Source organism: Vespa crabro, chromosome 16 (genome assembly GCF_910589235.1).
Source record: "Vespa crabro chromosome 16, iyVesCrab1.2, whole genome shotgun sequence".
Taxonomy (NCBI): Eukaryota; Metazoa; Arthropoda; class Insecta; order Hymenoptera; family Vespidae; genus Vespa; species Vespa crabro.
In genome coordinates this window covers 5210926-5237217 of record NC_060970.1, presented here as the reverse complement: position 1 = coordinate 5237217, position 26292 = coordinate 5210926, and the positions used below count along the sequence as shown (strand labels likewise).

Below are 26292 nucleotides of genomic sequence, written 5' to 3'. Positions count from 1 at the left end.
AGAAATTAGAAATTTCAAATAAAATATTATGAGATATAAGGGAGTGGTACAATTTGAAAGGATTATTAGCGGATGATATGCCGGGTATATATAAAAGTACTCAAATTTTTGCTCTATTTAATTTTTTATTTTTTTCTTTGATAAAATTACATTTATGTTCTTGTCTATAATTTATGTATTTATCATTATGTACAATAATAGTCTTGTCTATAATCTATATATTTATCATAATGTAGAATAATAGCATTGTAAACTTTTAAATAAAAGTATTATTGTTAATATAAACTTCTTTTGATTTTTATTAAATTTATTCTGATGTCTACTGTCTTTTTTGTCTTCTGACTTATCCATAAAATGTGGCATTCGAATAAAGAGGAAATGTAGATCCTATTAATTGTCATAGTGTTGAAGCAAGATTATTCCTGTACTAGTTGGCTAATGATTTATCGATATATTATTAGCTGTGCGACATTCCTCATTTACGATTGATCTGATTATTGGAAAACAAATATTTTCTATGTTATTTTATATTTCATTTTATATTACAAACAAAAATGTGATAAATAAATTGTCAGATAGAGAGAAACATATCAACAGGACATATAGTTGGGTAATCGTTTTTAATGTAATAAGTTGGATTATATTTACATAACACATATTTAAATATAATCTAACTATAATCATCTATTACATATTTGTCATATTTATCGCTCCCTCCTCTTTAGAAATGAGAAATAAGTAGAGAGAAGGAGAAGCATTTGATTTAAGATATCTTTCAGTCGTTTGGAAAAAGTTTTGACTTTTGTCGAAAAATTCTTTCATAATTCGAATGAGTGAGCAAGCGCAACGAGACAGTCGGAGAAAGAACGAGAAAGAGAGAGAGAGGAGAGGAGAAAGAGAGAGAGAGAGAGAGAGAGAGAGAGAGCGAGAAAGAGAGAGGGACAGAGAGGCTTCGAAGAGTATGGCGAGCTATCAGTCGCGGTTTGACACTTGACCCTTGACGTTAGCCCGTACGATTCGCCATGAAGTCGCGATCTCAAGCGATCTAGGAAAGCCGCCTCTTGAATCCTTTCTTAGTCCGTCTTTAAACTCGTCGTCGTTACCGTTAGTCGTGTCTCTTCTATTTTGTGCTTTTCTCTTTAAAATATATATGTACATATTATCAATCGATTTGACAATGATTGAATGAAATGAATATCAAGAAGTACGATATAATTGAGTAGTGATTAGAAAATGTTTCTCAAGGCCGAAAGGATTATACTTTATATGAGAAAATTTCTTAAAATGAATGTTACCATTTACTGGTTACCATTTAATTAAATTATTTATTTATTTATTTATATTCAAACAAGACAAGTATAATTTATCTTATATATAAAATCGATTATGCTAAAATATCCAAAAGATATATTAAACGAATCGGTAAGCCGGTAAGTAAACTCTTTTACTAATTATCATTTCGTTATAGTTATAATAATAATAATAATAATAATAATAATAATATTAATCCTAATCATAATATACATGGATTTTATAGTAATGTTAATTGAATTAATTCGATGTTTATTATATGAAATTGTTATAAATAATACATTAGAATCGAATTCCGGAGAGATTTTTTGTTTCTTCCTTAGTCGATCGATAAAAAAGATCTGATGGAAAGAAGTTTCACAAAAGAATGATATAATGCACGAAGTCCACACATGACTTTTTTCATTGTCAGCTTCGACTGTCTATCCTTAACGAGGCGAGAGCTCTAACAAGGCCGATGGAGAAGTCAGATAACCTTTTTCCATGAATCATAGTCGTTTAGTCTGTTTTAACATCCCTCAAAATTTTGTCATTTATTCTTACTGGAATATAAAATAAATGAAAAAAGGAACTATCATTTTTATTATCAAATCAGATTTCTAATTCCATATATTGTTTATATGTATACATGTTATTTATGTATTGTGCCTATTTCATCCCACTTTTCTTTTGTTTTACTTTTGTTCTAATTTTCTTAATAAAAATCACATAATTTGTAGATCTTAATGTAATAAACAAAAAAAAAAGATATGTAAAAAGAAAATATAAATATTTTCTTTCTGTGATGATTGCTAGGCAGGTAATTTTTTTGCTCGAAAAGGATAGATCGATTAAGAAGCGATTGTCTCTTATGTGACCAATCGAGACAATAATAACATTTCGAGACAATAATAACATTCGATTAACGTTGCTAGCATAACAGGGACCTTATCGAAAGAGAGCGAGCGAGAGAGAGAGAGAGAGAAAGAGTCTATGAAGAAAATTATCATTACTATTATTATTTTTATTATTATTATTATTATTATTATTATTTTTATTATTATTATTATTATTATTATTATTATTATTATTTTTATTATTATTATTACTATCCCATTTATGCTTGCTTATTTATAGATCATCACTGAAGAAATACATAATTATACATATCTATATGTGTGTTGTGTGCGCGCACATACTTATAGATATAGACACGGAATTAGCACGCATGTTTTAGCATGATCGACACATGCATGCAAAAAGTCAACCAAGATATCGAGTGATATCGAGAATCTGGTACTTTGAACTAACACTTTTCGATTTGATACTATATCCGTTTAATTCTCGTCGAATAACATACACACATAGATTATTCATAACATACACACATGATCTCGCATTACTCTCTCTCTCTCTCTCTAATATTCCATTCCTATTTGATTTTAATAATAATAATAATAATAATAATAATAATAATGATAATAATAAAATATGAAACTTTCATTACAAAAATAAATATTTATAATCACGAACAAACATATAGACGATTACATTTCTAATAGATAAGAATTAATCTTACTTTTCATTGCGATGCTGAATAAATATTTGAAATTAGTTACGTATATTTGAAAAATAAAGGAAACGAATGAGAAAAGCCTAAGAAGGAAGGAAGGAAGGAAGGAAGGAAGGAAGACAAGAATGAATTCTACGGAAGATTTTGAATTGCCGATCGATATGAGATTCAACGGCGGTCATATAATCAGTATCGTCACTTATAGCGTTCTAATGGGAATTTCAGCAATCGGGAATATTACTGTCCTTTTTCTGATCCTACGAAGTCGTCGTTCATCCAAATCAAGGATATACACGATGCTGATGCATTTAGCTATTGCCGATCTTTTCGTAAGCGGACCTCACCTTCTCTCTCTCTCTCTTTCTTTCTTTCTTTCTCTCTCTCTCTCTCTCTCTCTCTTTCTCTTTCTCTCTCTTATATTCTTCAAACTCCAAAAGGAAAACTTTTCTTTTCTTCTTTGTCTATCTCCTTTCCTATTTTGCTCTTTCTCTTTACTTCCTTCACTCTCTCTCCCTCTCTCTCTTTCTCTCTTTCTCTCTCTCTCTCTCTCTATCTCTGGCTAGGTAACGTTCCTGATGATGCCTTTGGAAATTGGTTGGGCGATAACCGTGTCATGGAAGGCTGGCGATGCCATGTGTAGGATTATGGCATTTTTTCGAGTATTTGGACTTTATCTTTCGTCATTTATTTTAGTTTGCATTAGTATGGACAGGTAATTATTTAACTTTTTTTTATCTATCTTTTTGTCTACATTATATACATACATACATGTATACATAAATTGATTAATGTTACCAAAACAGATCTATAAAAAAAAAATGATTAATCTATGAATATTAATTATTATCGCTATATTACATAAAAATTAATACTTATATGTATGTATATATATATATACATATATATATATATATCTTCGATATATCTACATATGTAAAATTATTTCTAAACGCGATTGCGTAAATTGAATTTGTAGATATTATGCAGTGATCAAGCCTCTTCAATTATTGCACGTAGATAGACGAGGGAAAGTCATGTTAACGATAGCATGGTTAGCTTCGATATTTTGTTCTATACCACAGGTAATTTATTATTCGTAGATAAATCATGTGTTAAAAAAAAAAAAATCGTCATATTGGTAAGACTTTTTCTAAATATCTGTCTCCATTCTTAAACGCACGCACCTGTCGCAGATGATGGTATTTCATTTGGAAACACATCCGAATATTACATGGTATTCCCAATGTATTACATTCAATGCATTCCCAACTTACACACACGAACTCACCTATTCGTTATTCGGAATGGTTATGATGTATTGGTTGCCATTACTAGTAATTATTTATACATATACGAGTATATTGTTAGAAATTTGTAGACGTTCGAAAGAAAGCGTGGAAGGTATGTTAAGACAATTAATTAATTAATAAATATATAAATGCATATTCTGAAATTAAAAAAAAAAAAAAGAACAAAGGATTATGTTACAGATAGGATACGTCGTTCGTCTTTGGTATTCCTTAGTCGTGCTAGAATACGCACCTTAAAGATGACTATCATTATCGTTGCTGTTTTTTTCGTTTGTTGGACTCCGTACTACGTAATGAGCCTATGGTATACTTATTTTTATTTCGATTAGTCGATTGTATCACCTCGTTATTTTCTTTTTGTTTTTTCTTATTAGACTGAACAAAGCGCTCCGAACTTGTCAATTACTGTCTTCTATAAATTATTAATAATGTACATATATATATACATATATAGTTTATTCTATAATATTAAACGAACTGTTTTTGTATATTTGTTTGTATATTTTTAAAAAGGTACTAATCTATTTGTAGGTATTGGATCGACAGAACATCCGCGAGAAAAGTCGATCAGAGAATTCAAAAGGGATTGTTTCTTTTCGCATGCACAAACTCCTGTATGAATCCTATAGTTTATGGTATTTTTAATATAAGGGATAGAAAGAAGGTCAGTAGTTTCTTTGAAAAAAAATAAATGAACAGAAAAAAAAAATTACACTGCAGGAAATACAAATCCAACATGTAATTGATTTATTTAAAAATAAAAGAATAATTGTAAAATCTATAAAAAAAAAAAAAAAAAGAAATAACAATTTCCAAAGAAAACTTTTTTTAAAAATTATTTCTACATGAAAAAATAAAAAGAAAATATATATATATATAGATCAAATAGAGAGACAAGTCTAATAATATTCGCATTGTCTTTTCACGAAGATTAGTATGTAATAAACACACACACACACACACGATATATTAGAATTAGATTAGAATATGTTGTAAAAAAAAAAAGAGAGAGAAAAAACCAAAAGAATTATGCTAATAATAAATATATGTTTCGTTTATAGAGTACGACGTCTCAATGCGTAACTTCCTTGACAAATAATCCTAAATCGTCCTTGAAAGGCCGACAAATATCCTATGAAAGCTCTAAACATGGATCGATAGCTAAATCGAAAGATCGGGTCGTCGATCTTCAACTAAAAACCATCACTGGTAGTTCTATTGGGTTGACTAATAAGTAATAGTCAGGATTATCAGTATTTTATTATTCCTAAATATATTTTAACAATTTTTCTTTTTTATTCATCTTGATTTAATATCTTGCTCTTGATTTAAATAATAATAGATAATGAAACTAATCCTATATTTTAGCTAAATGCATACGTACATATGAATCGAGAAAGGATCATCGAGCTTCGAAGAAAACCTAAATGAATACGCGGAGACAACGTGAAGATTTATTGAAGATTTATTGAAGATTTATTGATAAGTAAGTCTCGATCATCTTACATCGAGATATTATAAATCAATGATTTTCTAACATGTACAGAAAAAAATGAACGAACGTTCTTTTTCTTTTTTTTTTTTTCTTTTTTCTTTATTTTTTTATATGTATATATATAAATGTTAACGGGCTATTAAAATTCTATTTCAATTTTTTTTTTTTTTATCTAAAAATCTTTTATTTATTGCAACGCATTTATATAAAAAATAGGATGATTAATCTCCAAGGAAAAATTAAAGGGAATGAAAAGAAATAATAATAATAATAATAATAATAATAATAATAATAAAAATAATAATGATGATAATAAAAAGAAAGGGAAAAATATTAGAAATTTATTTGAATGAACTGATCTTTCTAATAATATTTTTTTTCTAAATGAAATTATAACAATTAGTAGAAAAGGAAACATACTCTTTTATTTATGCTCTTGAAAGAAACAGATAAAACTAGAACTCGAACTTGACTTGTAGGTGGTACCACTTCCCACACACGTGCCTAACTGGTACACACGCTTGTGTTATGTGCCTGCATTTAACAAGGTATATTATCGTTCGAGATATAGAGAAAAATTCTTGCGGGGAAATTTCTGTGACTGGATATTTGTAAAAAAATAATCTGAGAATCTTATCACGCTCAACGTTATCAAAATCTAGGAAGTGGAAAAACCGGATATTGTAAGATGTCTGCAATTCTGATATTATCTAATTGTTGTGATTCACATTTCTCTGCGTGTGTGTGTGAGTGTGTGTGTGTGTGCATACATATTCTTATATTATACCTATCAACGAGTTAATATTGCCTTTTTTATATTTAATAATTTTTTTTTTTTTAATAATTAAATCAAATTTTATTAAAAAGTCATTGTAAATTTAGTGGATTGAATTTTGTGATACATTTAATGTGCATGTGAGGGTGCGTGTGCGTGTGCGTGTATATATAGATTCCAGATATGTACATATGTGTATGTATGTCCGTCCGAAGATTATTGTAATATGTATATTAATGTAAATGAGTTGTGTACGTACGATATAATAAAATTCTTTGATCTTTATCTCAAATAATTTTAAGTACCATTTTGTATGTAAATGTTGTAAATAAATATTATATTATAAATAAATAATATATGTCAAAAATATAATAAAAATGAAAGAATCTTTTCAATAATTTTTCGATCCAATTTCCAATATAGTTCCAACTAATTCCAAATCATATAATCAAAACATAAGATAAACATAATAAACAAAGATGCAAATAAAATATTAAAATAATGACGAGGCGCATAAATAATTGCATTAGTTCTCGAATCTTTTCTATCTAAATATCGATCAAAAATATCAAAAAAATTTGATCGATGAAAAGATCTATGAAGATCCAATGTCCAAGAAGAGAGATATTCAGGAAAGTTGCAGTGGTTCCGTGGGCGACGTATAAAACGATCGGATCTACGTCTCTAAGCTTCAGTCTTGGAGATAAATCGAGTTACAAGAGATCGTACACACGAGCGTTTCTTCGTTAATGGTGTAAATCACCTCGAAGAGGAGGTGTCATCTTTTTTCTTTTATATTTTCAACATCGTAGAAAAGAAAAAAGGAAGAAGAAAATTTTCGAAAGATGAATTTGTCAAGGATTAATATATTCTTATCAACGTTTATCTGCATTTCAACGATCATCTTCGTTTATTCGAACGCTACTTTGACAGAAGATAAAGGTAAGTAATTAATATCGATTAATAAGATTGAAAGATCAGTGTCTAGTCGTAATAGTTATTTTTATCTCACAAGTTATCATGATATTCGTCTTAATACAAATTTCAAATGGTTCGTTCAAGTATAACACATACAATTTCATACTTATTAAGAATGAATATTAGATTGGTCTTAGTAACCATATCGAAACGATTTTATATCTAATTTTTCACTCATTTAGATTTTGTTTCTCTGAATATAGAAACAACAATTATCCTTTTATTCAATATTTGTAAAATAAATAACTAAGAAATATTTTATTTATTTATTTAAAATTTCTTTTCAAATATATACAATTATATATATTATATATAGATGTGTGTGTGTGTGTATATATATTTTTGTATGTATTAATCAAAGATTTGCCACAGCGATCACAATTTTTTCATAGTAATTTAGAAATATTCAATAAATAAGCATAATGTAAATTATGACAAATGTGTTTTAATGTTCTATTTTTTTCAAGAACTAACGACGAGTTTACGAGAATCTTTACACGACGAAGATTTCATAATAGTTGTCAATGACATTAGAACGAGAAAGAAACCTAATACAGAAGCAGAACCCTTGTTAGCTGTGAAGTATGGTGAATCTAATAGAAAAACAGTTCTAATGCTCGATAGACGTACTAATCGAGGTAAGTATATTTATAAAATATACTTATAATATTATTTAATATAAGTATTAATTTGAAAAAAAAAAGAAAAGGAAAAAGACATTTCGTTAAATATAAAAAAGAAATACTAATGTTAAATTTTTATTATAGTCATTTTAGAAAATCTTCATTCTAATGGACGACGTACAACTAAACACATAGTTGTCGATAATTTAACTTCATCGTTAAAAAATTTGATCATTTATGTGCACCAAAAGCAATCAGAATCTCGAATCGATGTTTATATCGATTGTATGTATCAAGGATCTATAGATCTGAAGAAAAGCTTTCGAGAACTTGCAGATGAAGAAGAATTTTTATACATAGAAGTGGTATGACATGCACATATATATAATTTATATATACACGCACATAGATATGTATATAGGGTGAATCATTACATTCACTGTTAAATTTAAAACATACAAATCTTGATATATTTGCATTGGAAATTTAATATACATATATATCTTTTGAATTTCCTGTTAATAAAAGTATGACGTTTCATAAATTAAAAAAGAAAAAATAAAAGAAACAAAGTGGACACGAAACTATATTTCAATTTAGAGAAACGATCGATATATCATTGAAAACGTTACAAACCTTTCTATATAACAATTTTTTAAATGGTTGAATGGCTTACCTTGTATACATACATATGTGTGTGTGTGTGTCTGTGTATAGCCAACAACTCCTAGAAACGAATTTGTAGATTTGTACGTGTGTACGGCAGATAAGAAAAGAGGAGGAAAGTAGTTTCTAAGTTTCTTCCTTTTCGATGACGTTCGCGACGATCACACTGTGATCGGCAGTACAAGTCCGTGGGACGACTCGTTTCTAAATATGGCCATCGAGAATCGAGTCGTTCGCTTTTATTACGTAGTTGTTGTTGTATAGTAGCAAACCAATCTAACTCTCTTCTACCAAACCTAAGCAAATTCTCTCATTCTCTCTCTCTCTCTCTCTCTCTCTCTCTCTCTCTCTCTTGCTCTCCCCCAATCATTGAGATATTTCGAATTAATTATCATCCGTATTTATTTTTCTGTTCTAAAAGTTTCGAGAAAACAAATGTAAGATCAAAATTCATCGAGAATTGACCATCAACGAGATCTTGAAAGGTGAACAATGTTCGAGGTCATTTGACAAATTCGAACGTACCTATAATTTTCTCGACAATAATTTCCCTTTCGAATTCGATTCGACTCAGTCGAGTAAAACTAACGATCGATCTAAAAGAGGCCCTTATGATTTTAATCATTCTAATCTATCCTTCGAATCGTCTTCGATTGCGCGTAAAAGGACCGTGAGAAGAGGTGACATTGGAATTCAAAGTTTAGATGAGAAAAGTGAGTACACTTTGTTTTTTTTCGAGGGATAGGGGTGATTTTTTTATCATACTTTTGTCGTTGTTATCGTTGCCTTGCAGTTTGTCTTACGGATGGTCAATTGACAAAAACTTTGAACGAACTTATTCAAGCTACAAAGAAAATTTGGAGCGAACTCGAAATGAACGTAAGTCTATTTAAATGAGATTAAAGATCACGGATAGTATAAATAAATCAATGAATTGAAGGAAATAATAATGATCGATATTAATTAATATCAATACAATATTAATAATTAGTGTATGATATAAATAAGAACTAATAAGATAATAATTAATATGAATTAATATATTTTTTTCTTTTCTTAATGATTTTTAGAGAAGGGAAACACACGAGTTAAGAATACTAATGGAAAATTGCGTCGCTTGTCGTCAAGGTATGGTCGGTGAGTGAAGTGCATAACAGCATAACACACGTGATGTAAAATTATTATTTTTTCGAGAATAGTTCAAAGAGATCAAAATGTAGGCGATATTGTATATAATAATAATAATAATAATAATAATAATAACATTAATAATATACATATATATATACATATATACATATTAAATCGAGAGAAAAAAAAGAGATAAAGAATTAACAAAGCTTTTTCGAATCTTATTTCACACTTTCTAAACGCTTTTATAAAAGAGATAAAAAAGAAATAAAAAAATAGATATATTTTAAGATAAAAGATCGAACGTTTCTGTATCTTAAAAAAGTCAATACCAATTTGATGAATAAACATTATTGATACGATCCGTTTCTTTTGATTTCAAATGTTTCTAAAACTATAGTTAATTATTTTCATAAATAATATCTCAACGTAAGAAACAATAATTTGCTTTTGTTATCTTGAACATAATAATTTGTTTCTTTTATTTTCCTTCTTTTTCTTTTTCTTTTTTTCTTTCTTTTATTTTTTTTTTTTTTTTGGTGAAAATAATTCATAAAAAAATGCTTGATTATCAGTATTATACTTAGGAATAGTATCACTTTGGGATTTGCGTGTAAATAGTTTGACGATTTATATAATCGACAAGTTATTAAGCATTTTTCTCTCCTGAGCGGTGATGGTTCCTCCAGTATCAACAACACCACGACCAGTATCCTGTAACTACGAATCGCCATGTTATCCTGGAGCTCATTGTCAGGATTCAGCGAGAGGACCAATTTGTGGTACTTGTCCAAGAGGTATGACCGGTGATGGTCGTAATTGTTTGAAGATAATAACATGTTTAGACAATCCGTGTTTCCCTGGCGTACGTTGCGAGGACCATCATCATGGTTACAGGTAACGATGATAGATGATTAACGATCAAGAGAAGTCGATCCAAGATTGCAATCGAATGATCGATTCATTTTCCTTGATTTAGATGTGGCAAATGTCCAACGGGATATCATGGTAATGGTGAACGATGTGAACGTAGAAGAAACGTTTGTGATTCTCGACCATGTTATACAGAAGTTGAATGTATTACTACTAATTATCCACCATTTTTTAGGTAAACGGACATCTATTAATCAATTTATGTTTGCTAATTTCAAGTTAATTTTTCTTAGATTCATCGAAATATTGGATTATACTAAGGTCCATTGAATAAATGATTTCTCTCGTTAATAAAGTTAATATACTTTCTGATCTAATAATTATCTCTGATTCTAATAACGTGTTAATAATTTTAGATGTGGAAGTTGTCCAGCTGGTTTCACAGGAAACGGTACATCTTGCCAAGACATAAACGAATGTGAGATAGCACGTCCTTGCTTTCCCGGAGTACGATGTATCAATCTTCGACCTGGATTCAGATGTGAATCCTGTCCTCCAGGATACACAGGTTCGACATTTGAAGGCGTTGGCATTGAAATGATTAGGAACCGAAAGCAAATCTGTCGTGATTTAAACGAATGTGAGATCAATAATGGTGGCTGTGATTTGCATTCCGAATGTATCAATACGGAAGTACGTAGAAAACATTTATATATCATTGATACATAATAATATATTTCCATTATATAATATTTCTCAATAGATTGATTTTGATCCAAAATTCTTCTAATCATCATCGAAACGTTACCTCACAGGGTTCCTATAGATGTGGACCATGTAGGAATGGTTTTGTTGGTAACGAGACAACAGGATGTCGACCTAGTCAAGAACTTTGTCCGGATATGTCAACCATTTGTGATCAGAATGCCTATTGCGTTTGCATAAGCCTGAACGATTACATGTGTCGGGTAATTAAATCGTTGGATTTAAAAAATTCCAACAAAGAAGCAATTAAAAAGAAAGAAAAAAACAAAAGCAAAAAAGAAAACAAAACTCAATTTTAGTGCAGAGTTGGTTGGGCTGGAAATGGACACAATTGTGGCCTGGACGCGGACAGCGACGGTGTCCCAGATAAAAATCTAAACTGTCACGAACATTCCTGTAGAATGGACAATTGTCCGACAGTACCAAACAGTGGTCAAGAAGATGCCGATGGCGATGGTATAGGTGATGCTTGCGACGAGGATGCTGACAACGATGGTATATTAAATTCTTCAGACAATTGTCCTTCGGTACATAATCCCGGCCAGGAAGATAATGATCGTGACGGATCCGACGGAGTTGGTGATCTATGCGATAATTGCCCTATGGTTAACAATCCACGTCAATGGGACACCGATGGTGATGGTTTTGGTGATGCCTGTGACGATGATATCGACAACGATGGTATAAATTTTTCTCTCTGAATTAAACAGTTCATTCGAATCGTCTTCAATACGTCTATTTTCAATTGACGATATGATCTCTCATATTTAAATATAATCGTTCGATGAAAACAACGTTGCGATCAATTTGTTTACCTCAAACTCTAAATGATATCTCTATCTCTTTCTTAGAAATTTTAAATCATCTAGACAATTGTCCAAAAATACAAAACAGAGATCAAATCGATACCGACAATGACGGAGTAGGCGATGCCTGTGACAATTGTCCCTATATGCCGAATCCTGATCAAAAGGATCACGATGGCGACAACGTCGGTGATTTGTGTGATAACGACAACGATCGTGACTTGGATGGTGTACAAGACGATCGTGACAATTGTCCAAATGTTGCTAATCCTGGCCAAGGCGATATCGATCGAGATAGAATCGGTGATGCTTGTGACGACGATATCGATGGGGATGGCGTTCCGAATCGTCGAGATAATTGTCCATTCGTTTATAATCCTTATCAGGAAGACGTTAATAAAGATGGCATCGGTGATCTTTGCTGGAACGATTATGACAATGATACCGTCATCAATTATCTCGACAATTGTCCGAACAATAGTCAGATATGGACTACTGATTTTCGCAAGTACGTCACGATTAATCTAGATCCAACGGGTGATTCACAAGAGGATCCATCTTGGATAATACGACATAATGGTGCGGAGATACAACAGATGCTTAACAGCGATCCCGGATTTGCCATAGGTGAATTTTAATATATTTAATATAAATCTTCGTTTCAATTGATTTCGTATTTTTTTTATTTCTCACTCTTTACTTACTTATTTTTTAAGGGCCTGACGTTTTTGCTGGAGTAGACTTCGAAGGAACATTTTATATCGACGACGACAACGACGACGATTTCGTTGGCTTTGTCTTCTCGTGTCAAAGCAATCGTAGATTTTATGTCGTAACATGGAAAAAAGCTGATCAACCTTATTGGGAAACTACACCTTTCCGTGCTATCGGTGACTCTGGTATCTTACTTAGGCTCGTTGACTCTGAGACTGGACCTGGAGTAATACTTAGAAATAGCCTTTGGCATAATCAAGATGTACCTAATCAAATGAAAATATTATGGAGAGAACCAAGCAAATATGGTTGGATACAAAGAGTTCCATACAGGTGGCACCTGTTACACAGACCTCACGTCGGTTTGATCAGATTCTGGCTTCATCAGGGTAACAAACTGATCACTGATTCAGGAAATATTTATGATTCCACTTTGCAAGGTGGTAGACTCGGCGTTTATTGCTTCTCACAGGAAAGAATCACTTGGTCTGACTTGCTCTATACCTGCAAAGGTATAACTCTATCCATAATATATTAATAATTTTAACGAAATTTTAAACATTCTTATTATAACGATTATTCTTCGTTATTCTTCTTTTAGATTCTGTCCCTCAAGAAGTATGGAACGATTTACCAGTCGACTTGAAGAAACAAGTTACTGTAGAGAACGCGAGATTAAAAAACCATCCTGATTCTCATCGTCGAATGAAATATGTCAATATCTTTTAAGGGGAAGAAAGAAAAGAGAAAAGAAAGAAAGAAAGGAAGAAGGAAAAAAATCAATTATCCAATAACTTTTGTTACCTACAAACATTTTCGACTACTACAATCTATCCTACCTCCCTCATTTGTGTATATATATATATATATATATATATATATATATATATATATATACATATATATATATAGATTACAAGTTGAAACGATGAAACAAAAAAAGAAGAAAAAAAAATATAAAAAAGATTCGATTCTTTTTCATGATCGAGGTGTATTAAATTGAAATTTTATTATTTGCCATTAAATCGATGAATTAATAATAATAATCATCATCACGGCACATCCTAATTCGATAATTTCTTATTGAGATTGAAATTGACATAAACAGTCTTCTTACAATGCTTGCTCCCAATGCAGCTTTCTCACAATGCTTTTCGAAACGAAATTACAGAGGTAACCATTGTCGTTCATTAATTAGAAAGATCAACTATAGTATATATTTATATATAGTATTAGAATGATTAAAATAAGAGATTCGTTTGATCGATCGATCGTTCTCGCGTATTATTTTATTTTCTAAGAGAAAGAATAAAAGATTCTTTCGTTCGTTCATTATACCTTTGACGATAATAAATATTGCAAATCCAATAAGATGGACTGATCATTTTGCCATTGAATAACTCGTTTTAATTCAGATTCTAATTAAAAATTTGTCTAAATCATTTGGATAAAAGTTACCAACTTTTTTTCTCTTCGACTATTATTAATTCCAATGTATTTTCGTGTCGATACAAGTTCGAATAGGTGCTTATTATTATTATTATAGCATATTACATTACCGATCGATATCAAATCGATCGGTAGTTTAGGTAGATAATCAAGTAATTATTAAATAGATTAGGTAATTGGATACAATTAATAATAATAACAATAATAAATTTGCAGAAAAATTCTCCTAGCTAAAACAATAAATTATTAAAAATCTACGTTTAATCATTAAGGACAAAGATAATTAGTCCTTATGCCTTATTACTTAACTATTTACACTAAGAAACAAAGATTACATCTGGTCTCCGAGCTAACGTGTAATTTTAATCAAGTATATTTTTTTCCTCGGAGAAGCATCGAACGTAGTAGCTTATATTATATCATATTACACATATATGTATATATATATATATATATATATATATATATATATATATATATATATATACATTATATGTATGATTTATGTATGTATGTATCTGTTCGTAAAGTTTTCACATAACTCTGTGGTATATACAACAGAGACGGAGAAAAATTATGCAATCTTATTCTCTTGTTGCGAAGATTATTTACGGCTCAACTCGATTCGACTTTGACTTGACTTGACTTGACTTGATTTAACTTTACTTGACTTGACATGACTTCACTTGACTTGACTTCACTCGATTAGAGTAGCATCGTGGCAGTGGTTGCTAAGAACTGGCTGATTAAGGCAGTTGGGCCACCCTTCATGGGAAAGAAGAGTCTTGTTTTTCTTGTTTTTTTTTTTTTTTTCTTTTCTTTTTAGATCTTTCTCATCAACAATTATTTCTCATTATCATCTTAGACAATTTCCATGATTATTCACAATATCACTCAAAGTATACATTTATTTATTTAATTATTTATTCACGTTTTTGAACATAGCGATCGACGCTCCTCTAGATTCGCCTGTTAAATTCTTTTCTCTCGCTGGAGAAGTGTCTTTGAATTAGAGGGGAAAAAAAAACGAAAAAAAAATATACGTGTTTATATATATATATATATAAGATAGTTATCCTTGTAGGAAATTATCCAATTTAAAGACGTAATTTATTTTATTATCGTTTGTTATTATTATTATCATTATTATTATATTACTCGCGGAAGAAGAATTGGAAAGTTTATCATCACACGTTTGTTGTTACTCTCTCTCTCTCCCTCTCTCTCTCTCTCTCTCTTCTTGGCATTTAATAACGTGGAAACGGCAGCTGTGATATGTAAGATTTAAAAGACACAGAGAGAAGTTGACCCCCTTTTTAAATGGCTTCTTTTAACAACAATAACTTCATATTCGTGCGTATGTATTTTTATCTTTGACAAATAAAAGAAGGATCTTCTCCAAGATCGATCTTATCGATCAAGAGAGTATATAACATTATGTGTTAGAGTTTTTACAAAAGGGGAAATATATATGACGAATGAATGCAAAAGTTTGAAATAAGATGATTTCGAGAACGTCGAGAGATAGAGAAAGATAGATAAAGAGAAAAATGCGAATTTTATGGATTAATATCTAAGTGAAAATGAACCTTTTTCTCTATTCGTCGAACTAACGTATTTAACATTTTTTACGATGTTTCTTCATCCTAAACAAACTGATGTCTTTTAATGGTTCCGGCTCGATATAGGTTCTGGTCACCAAGCTTCCGTATAACGAACATCAAATTCTTGCAATGCCGGTAATCTTTTCTTCAATGATTCGAAAGTCTGAGCCGAGAGTTTGGTACTATTCAAATTTAACTTTCTTAAATTTGTCAGAGCTGAAAATGTAAAATAAGAAGAAAACATTGAAGACAAGATAATGGACAATTTTGTTACTACACAGTATCGTATACTTTATTATCGTTATAATACTCACAAGCTAAAGTAGAGATGCCTTTATCCGAAACTGGTGTTTCACAGAGATTTAATACTTGCAATTTTTGCAAATGTTCGCTTATCATTTGCAAGCCAGCATCTCCAAATTGAGTAGCCCAGAGATTTAAATACCTCAACGCTGGTAATTTAATCAACTGTTCGGCACAGGCGGATGTAACAGATGTAAAGGCTAAACTGAGACACTCTAAATTACCTAAAGCACGTCCACCAAGTAGAAGGGCAACGTCGGCGTCTGTTGCCCGTACTGGAAGTGTCAATTTTCTTGGACCACCTTTTTGTTGCTGTTGATTTAAAATAACATTACTTATTATGAGCGAAGAATTGGATTAAAATAAAATTAATAATTATAATAAAATTAATCAATCTTACCAATTCTTGTAAATTCCTTTGTCTCTGACAGAGTGCAGCGTAACGGGTTTTACCAGAAGGAGTAGATTCGAGGGCATTGACTATCTGAAGCCTAGCTTCTTCGTTTGGCAGTAGACGCCACTCGAGCATAAGGCATAGTGCTTCTTGGGCAGCACCGCATCCTCTGACAGCAAGGAGAATACAATCGTCTTTAGCTTGTTTCATCAACGAGCCGACAAATCTTTTTCTTCGACAACAGCATGCCAGAAGTGTAGTCAGCTGTTGAATATTCTTCGATAAGTACATTTTTTTGTAGGAGACAAATAAGAAGACAAGAAAGATTGACCTCTTTACCATTTCGCCAAATAGTTCGCCACGATCAGGACAAGCAGGACTGGATGGTGCAGCTATGTGAAGCCAACCTGGACGTGGTTCTCTAACTGGAAGGAGAACTTGATGAACCGCGCATCTCGAATCCTTAGCCAAACGTCGAATAGCACGAGCAAGAATCGATTTCTGTACTTCCTTAACGGTAAGAGCTTCTTCGGGAAATGGCACTGGTTGTAACAAACCAGCTAAACCTGGTCTCCAGTCAGCATATTCTGATCTACATATGCAAAATGGTGTATATATATATATATATTATATCAGTAGGAATCAAAGCTTAAGAGAGAAACAATCTTTTCATTGAAAAATCATCAACTTACGCAACATTTAAAACTAAAAGGTAACAATCAAGAGGTGGTAATGTCGATGGTTTATCCTCGCCTCCATTTGAACCACCACAATTGCCATCTTCGAACCTGAAAAAAGAAAATCTTACGCTCGTATAACGTGTATTTCGATAACATATGCAACATAATATTCCATAAATCTACAACGTATACAATGTCAAGAATATCACTGTATAAAACTTTTCCAAAAGAAGTAAGTTAGAATAACGAACCTATGAAATATAGCAGCAACACAGACTGAGACCAAGTTTGGTAATACTCTTGGATGAGGACAATCACTTCCAGGTCCATGAACGGAAGCAATATATTCCCTGATCGCTCTTTCACCATCGTTACCCTCGTTACTATCGTATAGAGCGGCAACAAAAACTTGCAAGAGTTTTCTCATATCCGGAGACTTGCCAAAATCAACGGTATGTTTGAGGCACCTGGTGATAGCCGGAGCAAGGTACTTTACTAAACGAAATTTAGGATGTTGTCGAACTAATCTAGCTAATACACGAGCTAATGCAGCAGGTGGAGCAGCTTTTTCGAGGAGCGGCGCGGCAACTGGCAAAATGAACAGAGCCCAACTTCCTTCCTCTTCTTTTGTCACTTCTATTTTCTCTTTTTCCTCATCATCTTGCTCTATCAATGATTTAGAACCCCAAGGTGCCTCCAATAATTTTGCTACAGCTTCCATGGCTGCACAAGCTACTCTTTCATCCTGAAGCGGCGTAGACAATGCGAATTCTACCATTAAACGTAATTCACGTAGGACAACGTTTTTTGTGCTCACTGACGCTTTGTGTTTAAATTGGAAGAGACTTTTCTGAAAAAAAGAAAGGAAAACAAAGAAACAGAAAATAAGTATTATATCGATTAACATTAATATATATTATATTATTCCAAGTATAATATTTTTTTCTTTTTTCATTATATACCTTACCTTCCAATTTATAGAATGATACCACTGGTCCCTCGTATAAGAATCATTTGCTTGCAATAACAATGAGCCATTACCTAAATATATTCTTAAGCAACTTTTATACGTTGTACCCAATCTACCAACGGCGTACTTTTCAACATAAAAACTGCTATATGGAATTGGTTGTTGTAAGAAACCAGTAGCCTGTAAAATGAAACAAAGACAGGAGCTTTATCATCTACAATCTAATTTTAATTTGAATATATGTCAACATCAAAATATTAAGTCACGAATAAATTTTCTTCGTGAAACAAAAAAAGAAAAAAAGGAGGAAAGAAAAAAGAAATAATAAAGTAGGATCGATAGTCAATGCGGACAGGAAGTAGAAAGATCTATGGCGATATATCATTCCGGATGTTATTACGTCAGAATGACGTCAATAAGTCGAGTTACATCGACCAGAGTTTTGCAAAAACTCTTGAAGAAGTTCTATAAGGAAGAAAAAACGACTTAAGAAATGAGACTTTTAATATTCCAAAATGAAATTTTTAATATTCGCATATGCATGCGATTTAGAAATAAATTCATTAATTACATTTGCGATCCATTATTAATCCAATATAATCTCTCCCTCTCTGTCCCCTCCGTGTCGTATTTTTCATAAAAAAAAAGGAAAAACAAATAAATAAATACAAAAGAATTTTTCGAGACTTTTGGCCCACTCTATAGAAGAATTGAAAAGGGCATGAGCCTGCGCGGAAGAACGGATGACGTCAGTAGGGCAAAACTAGGACGAGGGTTGAACGACTGTCGAAGGGAGCTGCTGCTAACTCAAATCTGGGACACTGCATCCCCTGAATGAACTCAGGTATGCCACCAACACTAATACCAATACCACCACCACAACTAGTGACGTCGATCATCCTGTATATCTTTACATACATATGACCCACATACATATCCCATGTATCTAGATAATTTTTCCAGTTACAAAAGAATTTCCAGTTACAAAACGAGTGAATGAAATAATTTACAAAAACAAAACATTATTTCTTATCATTTTAATTTTTAATAATTATTATAATATCTTTGTACAAGAAATTATATTAGAATTATTGTTTATCGGTTATAGAATTATATTATATACTGCTTATATAAAAATTTATATATCATAATTATTCATACTAGGGCAAAAATATTATATTATATATCAAAATGATAATATATTCGTTTATGGGACCATATTTCAATTAATTATATTACTTACGAGAAATAAATAGATGAAGATTATATACAATTTTTTTCTCGTACAAAGAGATCTTTAAAAAAATAAAAGAAAACGAGGAAAAAAAAATTGAAAAGATAGAAATAAAAAAAGAAAATATGTGAATACGTTTCTATGTGATTATGAAAAGACCAGGCAAAAGTGTTCTTTGGAATGTATGTAATACGCAACAGGTATTTTCAACATGTTATATTCAAGCTATAATTCAAATTACAAAGGTGATTACGATCGCAAACGTGGCGATCTTCGTTATCGAAAAGTTATTATCCTCATTCTCCAAGAAAAATAGACAGAGACAGAGTGAGAAAGATAGCTATATATAATAGAATGACGTTAAAAGAGAGAAGTTTGACTCGACGTTCCTTTATCATGAATCATTCGAACGAACGTTCTTATCAAATTATGTTACCAGATGTCTTCTAGTAAAGTTCAATAAAAAATGCAGAAAATACAAAAAAGAAAGAAAGAAATAAAAAAGATATATCAATTTCACGATTGTTAAGGCTGATAAAAATATTCACACTTGTTACTTCTAATAATGTATGAAGGAAAATTATAAAGATGAATAAATACTGGTAAGGAAATTTTTAAAGAATGGATTATAAAAAATGAGCTTGTGTGGCAGGTATGATATACGTTCAGTTTACTTAAACTGTTTAAAATAGAATCTAAAATGACAATTGGAATATATATACACATATATATATATATATATATATATATATCGTATGTCTTTTAATATAATTCGACACATGAAATATATAATGAATTATAGTTTATAGACATATATATATATATATATATATACACATACATATAAATAATAAAACAAAGAACATGATTATTTTATTATTTAAAATAAAAATCAAAAGAAAAGAATTATTTCTTTCTTTTCTTTTCTAGAAAAAAAAGAAAAAGAAAAAAAACAAAAAAAAAGCAGAAATGATGAGATCATGTCAGAGAAAAACCTGAATGATGATTTCGCGTCATCCAATCGAATTAATTTCGCAGCTGTATCCACAATTATCGAATTTCGAGTAATCATGATATTGGAATTTATATCCAATCCTAAGCAATCCTCCTTACAATTAGTTTATTCTATTTTTAAATTCTTTTTTTTTTTTTCCTCTAAAAATATTGAAGTTATAAAGTAGCTTAAAACAAGGAAGAATGAAAGATAAAAATTATTAAAAGGAAATAACTAATCTCAATAGTTATATGAATGAGCATAATTTTTAATTATGTGTTATAAATCTAATTTTGTAAAAATATATGATTCTTGCTATAAATAAAACATTACATTTATCTAAATAATTAATATACTTCGTAAAGTATATTATTATCTCTGATGAAAGAGAGAGAGAGAGGAGAACACAAGTATAAATCACATTTAAATAATACACATAATTTTGAATAATGTGTTACAAAGTTCATCTCTTTTGTATTTTATATAAGATCGATACCTAGAAAGAATAATATTTTTAAATATTAAATAACACTAATTTCTCTATAAAATTTAATAAAAGCTTCAAATCTTTTTTATCCTCTCTCAACGAGAAATTATTCAAATTTAAATAGCTCGATTCGCACGTGTTATAATTTAACATAGTAAATAAATAATTAAGCATAAGGCAAACATAAAAGAAATTAATAAATACTAATTAATAACTTAAATATATGCATATATTTAAGTTATACGTATATAATTATACGTTTAAATTGATTACTTCTAATTAATTACTTCTAAAAGAAAGATAAAAAGAAATCATAAAAGGCTGCAACGTATAATATTTTAGGCATGTAATTGGACTTGTTAAACAAAAATTAGACTAAAAAACTCGATAAAGAGTGAGATTGACTTGGAATCATTTAGAAATTTTTAGGCCATCCCATATAAAAGTAATTCGAGAGAAAGAGAGAAAGGGAGAGTGTGAATAGACAGAAGGAATGGTTAGAACCCACGGTCAGTTTTGACGTCACGGTGCACGCATTCGTCGCGCGCAAATTACACGCGACAATACACGCGTGTCGACACAACTCTTACAATTAGATAGAAAGAGAAAGAAAGAGAGAGGGAGAGAGAGAAAGAGAGAGGAAGAGAATTTCTTGTACACTGTAAAGGACAGCTACATGTGCGCAAATGTGGTCATACGATGTGATAAAAGAATCTTCGTTTTTTCTTTATCTTTGGCATATCTTTCTGCTACAAAAACGTGCCCCTTTTTCTCTCTCTCTCTCTCTCTCTCTCTCTTTCTCTCTCTCTCTCTCTCTCTCTCTCTCTCTCTCTCTTTTCCCTTCATCTTCTCTTTTGTACATTCTCATATTTATATAATATATATTTAAATAATTTTCTATCTATAATAAATGATACTGCGAATTAAATCGTTCGATTAAGTAATATAATAAGAATTCACGTTTATAAGAAACTTTTCCTTCGATTCTTCGTATCTTAAGTACTCTAGAAGAAATAATGAATTCTTTTAAGGAAACTTCTCGACGAATGTGTTACGAAAAAAATAATATATCATTTATTTATAATATTATTTTATTAATAATAAGATTATTAAAAAAAGAAAAACAAAAATATATATATATATATATATATAAAATTAGCGCATTAATAAATGTAAAATATAAAATAAATATATAAGATAAATCAAGTTGATCATGAAATCGAATCGATAACAGGAGAAATTCTGATGTAACAATAGTTTGTTTATTTAATTTTTTAAAATCTTATTATTCATCAATAGATATTAGATAAAAGAATAATGGTTATAAAGGAGGAATATGAAATAATAAAAACTCACCGTTTTCGAGGATAAGCAATCGTCGTTCAAATAAATATGATGAGTTTCCCAACGTCGTAAAAATTTAATGAACATGATCTTCCTGACGAGTGTACGATCGTCATGATCGAAATAATAAACTTGAACGTCTCCCTCTTCCAAAAGTTTAAATCTAGGACCGTATCCGGCTAAAGGTTCAGGAGTACCGATGGTATAAATGTCTTCTAAAAGTCTTTCTAAAATATTACAAGAACGAGCAGCAGGTACTTTGGGTGGAGTTAAACTAATAGTAACTGGACATGAATTGATTATAGAATCAACCTCCATAGAATTATCGTCGAGCATGGAATAACAAGCGCTTAAAGAATTATCGTCGAAGGGATCTCTGGTATTATCGCTGCTAGCCGATTCGCAACTGGACGATCTCGTCGTCGGAACACAAAGTCCGGTTGAAAGTTGTGGCGAACTTGTACTGGTTGTTTCTTGTCTGATTGTACAACCATTAACAGAAAGAAATTCGTAATAAGGAACGGTACTCGACGATGTTAAAACAACTTTCGATGCAGCAGCGGGACTGGAAGGTAACGAGGAAGCTTCTTCGGTTTCAGCGTTATCCTCTTCCTCGTAATCGTCATCTTCCTCTTCCTCCTCTTCGCTAGCATCGAATCCATTTTCAATAGAAAGTAAATCATCGCTCGTAGAACGATTGGTCACGTTTATCGGAGAGAGAAGGGATACTCTGGAAGAAGCACCTTCGGCGGCACCATCTTCTTCTTCGGTTTCGGTCTTTCCATCGTCCGTTGAAGAAAATCTAGTCGTTAAAGGATCGTTTCTCGTTTCTACAGCACCCGGTGATAAGGATGACGAGGAGGACGTTGACCTTGATGTTGACGATGATAATTCGGTATTATTTGTAATATTATTGGCGGTTAAATTGCCATTGCCAGATGACGGTGACGAGCAATTAGCTGAAGAGTTATCCTTGAGAACGTCGATACCATTTAAATGTACGGTTACATCGGTAGGCGAGGTCAATGAATCTCTTGGTTCAGGCGACAAAGGATCAACGTCCAAATAATCGATCCTAATCCCTGGTAACGTATCGGTACTACTACCTTCCGATACCGAAGCCTCTTGATCGATGTATCTGATCGACGATGATCCAGATCCTTCACTGGTTGCTTCCGAAGCTCTTCTCTTCGGCGATTCTTTATTTTTCTTTGTTTTTGAATTTAAAGCCGACGTGGAATTTATCCCGCGAGATGTTCTCGTGAATGGACTCTGAAAGCCAAACATTTCTTCTTCCTTTTTCTTCTTCTTCTTCTTCTTCGATTCTCTATCCCTTCACTTCCTTCCTTTCTTTCTTTTTTTCTTTTAGCTTTCCTCCAAATTCTTAAGACTTTTTTCAGAAGAATATATGTATATATATATATATGTATATATATGTGTGTATATTCCAAAATAGCGAGGAAATATCATTTTTCAAACATACCGGAAGTAGAATTTTTGTCGAACGCGTTGAAACCAATCCCGACACATTTCGCTTCTTGATAACTGATAATGCCTTCTCTCTTTTTTATTACATCAGGTATATATCAAAAAGAGATAGGGAAGTAGCCGAAAGTAAAAGAGATTGATGGACCAAGTAATACGATAAGATAGAAAATAGATCGACTTAAATGTCTTGAATATCTTGCAAATGTTCACAATCAAACTCACTACTTCCTCTTCATTTTTTCTTCTTATTCTTCTTAAAAAGATTAAGAAAAATCCTGAAAAGAAAAGAAAAATAAGAATATTATTAGGAAGAAATTAGTCAAACAAACAAATTCGACTTAGGAATACGTATGAAAAATATCTGTGTATGTGTGTATGTTTCGCTTAAAAAAGGCGTCGCGGCGCTCGACAACAAATATCGATTATATCGCAAGAGTCGCTCCCTCTTGTTGACATATTATTTGCTTTTACTTGCTTTTTTGCTTATCTTTCTTTTTCTTCTTTTATTTTTTATTTTTTTTTTTCTTATTTTTTTCTTTTTATTATTTTAATTTTATTTCTCTCTTTAAAATTATCAATCAATCAATCAATCAATCAATCAATTAATCAATCAATCAGTCAGTCAATCAATAAAAAAGCACGCGGATAAAATGGAAGAAAGATTAACGTAAACGATGACAAAAAATTGCTTTCTTTTTTTCTTTCTTTCTTCTTTTCTTCTAGTAATAAATCTTCCTCGAGTTGGACCTTCTTCGAAAGGACGACGAACTCTCGACGACGTTGAACTCGACAATGGCGAACTCGACGAGAGTGTGACGAGCAGGCGCTCTCCTTTCTTACCCCCTCCCCTTTCTTTTAATATTAATATATATATACACCTTGATATATTATATGTACGTATATATGTATGTACGTATATTACTAATGCGATCACAAACACATAACAAACACACACACACACACACACACGCACACACAAAAGGAACGACCTTTCTTCTTCTCTAGAAAATAATCTTTGCTTCCGGTTGTAATATCTGCCCATTAATTCTTTTATTTTATTTTTTTCTCTTTTTATTTTATTTTATTTTTTCTTTATACAGCAGAAATATCTGAAATTGTTTAACAATTATCTTTTCTTCTTTTTTCCCCTTCTATTTTGTTCTTTTTTAATCTTACTCTTCTTCTTCCCCTTATATTTTTTAATGATTTTATTAAACAAAGCAAACGACAAAGTAGTAGTAGTTACTACGTTTTTCTCAGCTCGTTTTTCTTATTCCACGCTCTCTCCTCGATCGATCGCTACTGCGAACTCTCTCGTGTTATTACGTCAAACGTGGCCGTCGCAAGCGGCTATTGAAACGAACGAGTGTATGTATTTATAAGCAAGAGTCTAACGCACGTTCCGAGCGTTTTCTTTGACGTCTAGAAGACGACTACTCTAAGAATAAGAAAACGAGAGAGAGAGAGAGAGAGGGAGAGAGATACTAATAAGAAAATATAAGATGTGAATCTGTCTATCTCTCTTTCTCTCTTTCCCTCTCTCTCTCAATCTCAATAAATATAATAACTAAACAAAAGGCTCTCTCATATACACTGTGTTGTTTACCAGTTACTAATCATGTAACTCACGATATACATATCTTTTTCATTATTATCAATCACAGATTTACACTGTCCATCTCTTTTTCAAATTATAAGTAAAAGAGACATGTTTTACATTTGACGAATAAATAAGAAAAGATTTTCTAACGAGTACACGAATAAAATAAAAACTGACTAACTCATTCTCTATAAATGTTTTCGATATTATTGATTTAAAAAATATAATAATAATAATAATAATAATACACGTTTGATTGTTAATATTCAATCTGCTTGCTTTTTTAACTCCATGTGATTTTTCTTTTTTTTTTATTTATTTATTTATTTATGTCTAATGATAGTAAGAAAATATAATTGAAAATAGAGAAGTAAAAAATATATAGAATTATGTTGAATTTAATGAAATCACACACTTTCGTTGACGTCTTTCTCTCTCTCTCTCTCTCTCTCTCTCCGTCGGAATGATCTATCCGCGAACGACGCGTCTACACCGGCGCTGTGACGCGACTGCGAACTGCTAACCTCGCACGCGCGATAATGACTGCGCTGCTCAAGCGTCTAGCTTAGAGAGAGAGAGAGAGAGAGAGAGAGAGAGAGAGAGAGAGAGAGAGAGAGAGAAACTGCGAAACGACAAATACACACATATACTCTGCTCGATATAATTTCCAAACTAGTCTCCAACTATCCATCATCTCTTCTCATCATTTTTCTTCTTATACATAATCGCATCAACAACAAAAAAAA

At 31.3% G+C, this 26292-nt stretch overlaps 3 protein-coding genes across 15 annotated transcripts; 2 read left to right on the top strand and 1 right to left on the bottom strand.

Moving 5' to 3' along the window:
- The first annotated feature begins 805 nt into the window (after positions 1 to 805).
- On the top strand, positions 806 to 7304 carry LOC124429878 (adipokinetic hormone/corazonin-related peptide receptor variant I-like). Of its 7 annotated transcripts, XM_046975672.1 has the most exons (11): positions 893 to 1430; positions 2428 to 2586; positions 2929 to 3192; positions 3427 to 3575; positions 3840 to 3945; positions 4057 to 4264; positions 4354 to 4477; positions 4705 to 4837; positions 5235 to 5382; positions 5542 to 5659; positions 6148 to 7304. In XM_046975672.1, exons 3-10 carry the CDS (start codon positions 2989 to 2991, stop codon positions 5598 to 5600), a joined length of 1131 nt encoding a protein of 376 aa, XP_046831628.1. In that variant the 5' UTR covers positions 893 to 1430; positions 2428 to 2586; positions 2929 to 2988; the 3' UTR covers positions 5601 to 5659; positions 6148 to 7304. The 7 variants fall into 7 exon arrangements, with proteins under 7 accessions (XP_046831632.1, XP_046831628.1, XP_046831627.1 ...); XM_046975676.1 differs by lacking the exon at positions 2428 to 2586 and having other exon boundaries at positions 806 to 1430; positions 3484 to 3575; XM_046975670.1 differs by lacking the exon at positions 2428 to 2586 and having other exon boundaries at positions 895 to 1430.
- Positions 7246 to 13734, top strand: LOC124429871 (cartilage oligomeric matrix protein). 4 transcript variants are annotated; one of them, XM_046975656.1, is made up of 14 exons: positions 7246 to 7385; positions 7889 to 8059; positions 8189 to 8409; positions 9132 to 9423; positions 9504 to 9589; positions 9781 to 9838; positions 10531 to 10738; positions 10821 to 10949; positions 11131 to 11407; positions 11530 to 11682; positions 11779 to 12160; positions 12331 to 12912; positions 13002 to 13511; positions 13601 to 13734. In XM_046975656.1, exons 1-14 carry the CDS (start codon positions 7289 to 7291, stop codon positions 13726 to 13728), a joined length of 3294 nt encoding a protein of 1097 aa, XP_046831612.1. In that variant the 5' UTR covers positions 7246 to 7288; the 3' UTR covers positions 13729 to 13734. The 4 variants fall into 4 exon arrangements, with proteins under 4 accessions (XP_046831612.1, XP_046831610.1, XP_046831611.1 ...); XM_046975654.1 differs by having other exon boundaries at positions 10513 to 10738; XM_046975655.1 differs by having other exon boundaries at positions 9781 to 9847.
- Positions 13735 to 13973: 239 nt separating this feature from the next.
- LOC124429872 (C-Maf-inducing protein-like) lies at positions 13974 to 26180 on the bottom strand. Of its 4 annotated transcripts, none has more exons than XM_046975659.1 (9): positions 23942 to 26180; positions 22471 to 23848; positions 18397 to 18579; positions 17681 to 18279; positions 17442 to 17537; positions 17089 to 17341; positions 16756 to 17013; positions 16367 to 16667; positions 13974 to 16268 (listed from the first exon to the last, which is right to left on the bottom strand). In XM_046975659.1, exons 2-9 carry the CDS (start codon positions 23743 to 23745, stop codon positions 16144 to 16146), a joined length of 3090 nt encoding a protein of 1029 aa, XP_046831615.1. In that variant the 5' UTR covers positions 23746 to 23848; positions 23942 to 26180; the 3' UTR covers positions 13974 to 16143. The 4 variants fall into 4 exon arrangements, with proteins under 4 accessions (XP_046831615.1, XP_046831614.1, XP_046831616.1 ...); XM_046975658.1 differs by having other exon boundaries at positions 22471 to 24221; positions 25196 to 26180; XM_046975660.1 differs by having other exon boundaries at positions 22471 to 24221; positions 25553 to 26180.
- Positions 26181 to 26292: the final 112 nt, after the last annotated feature.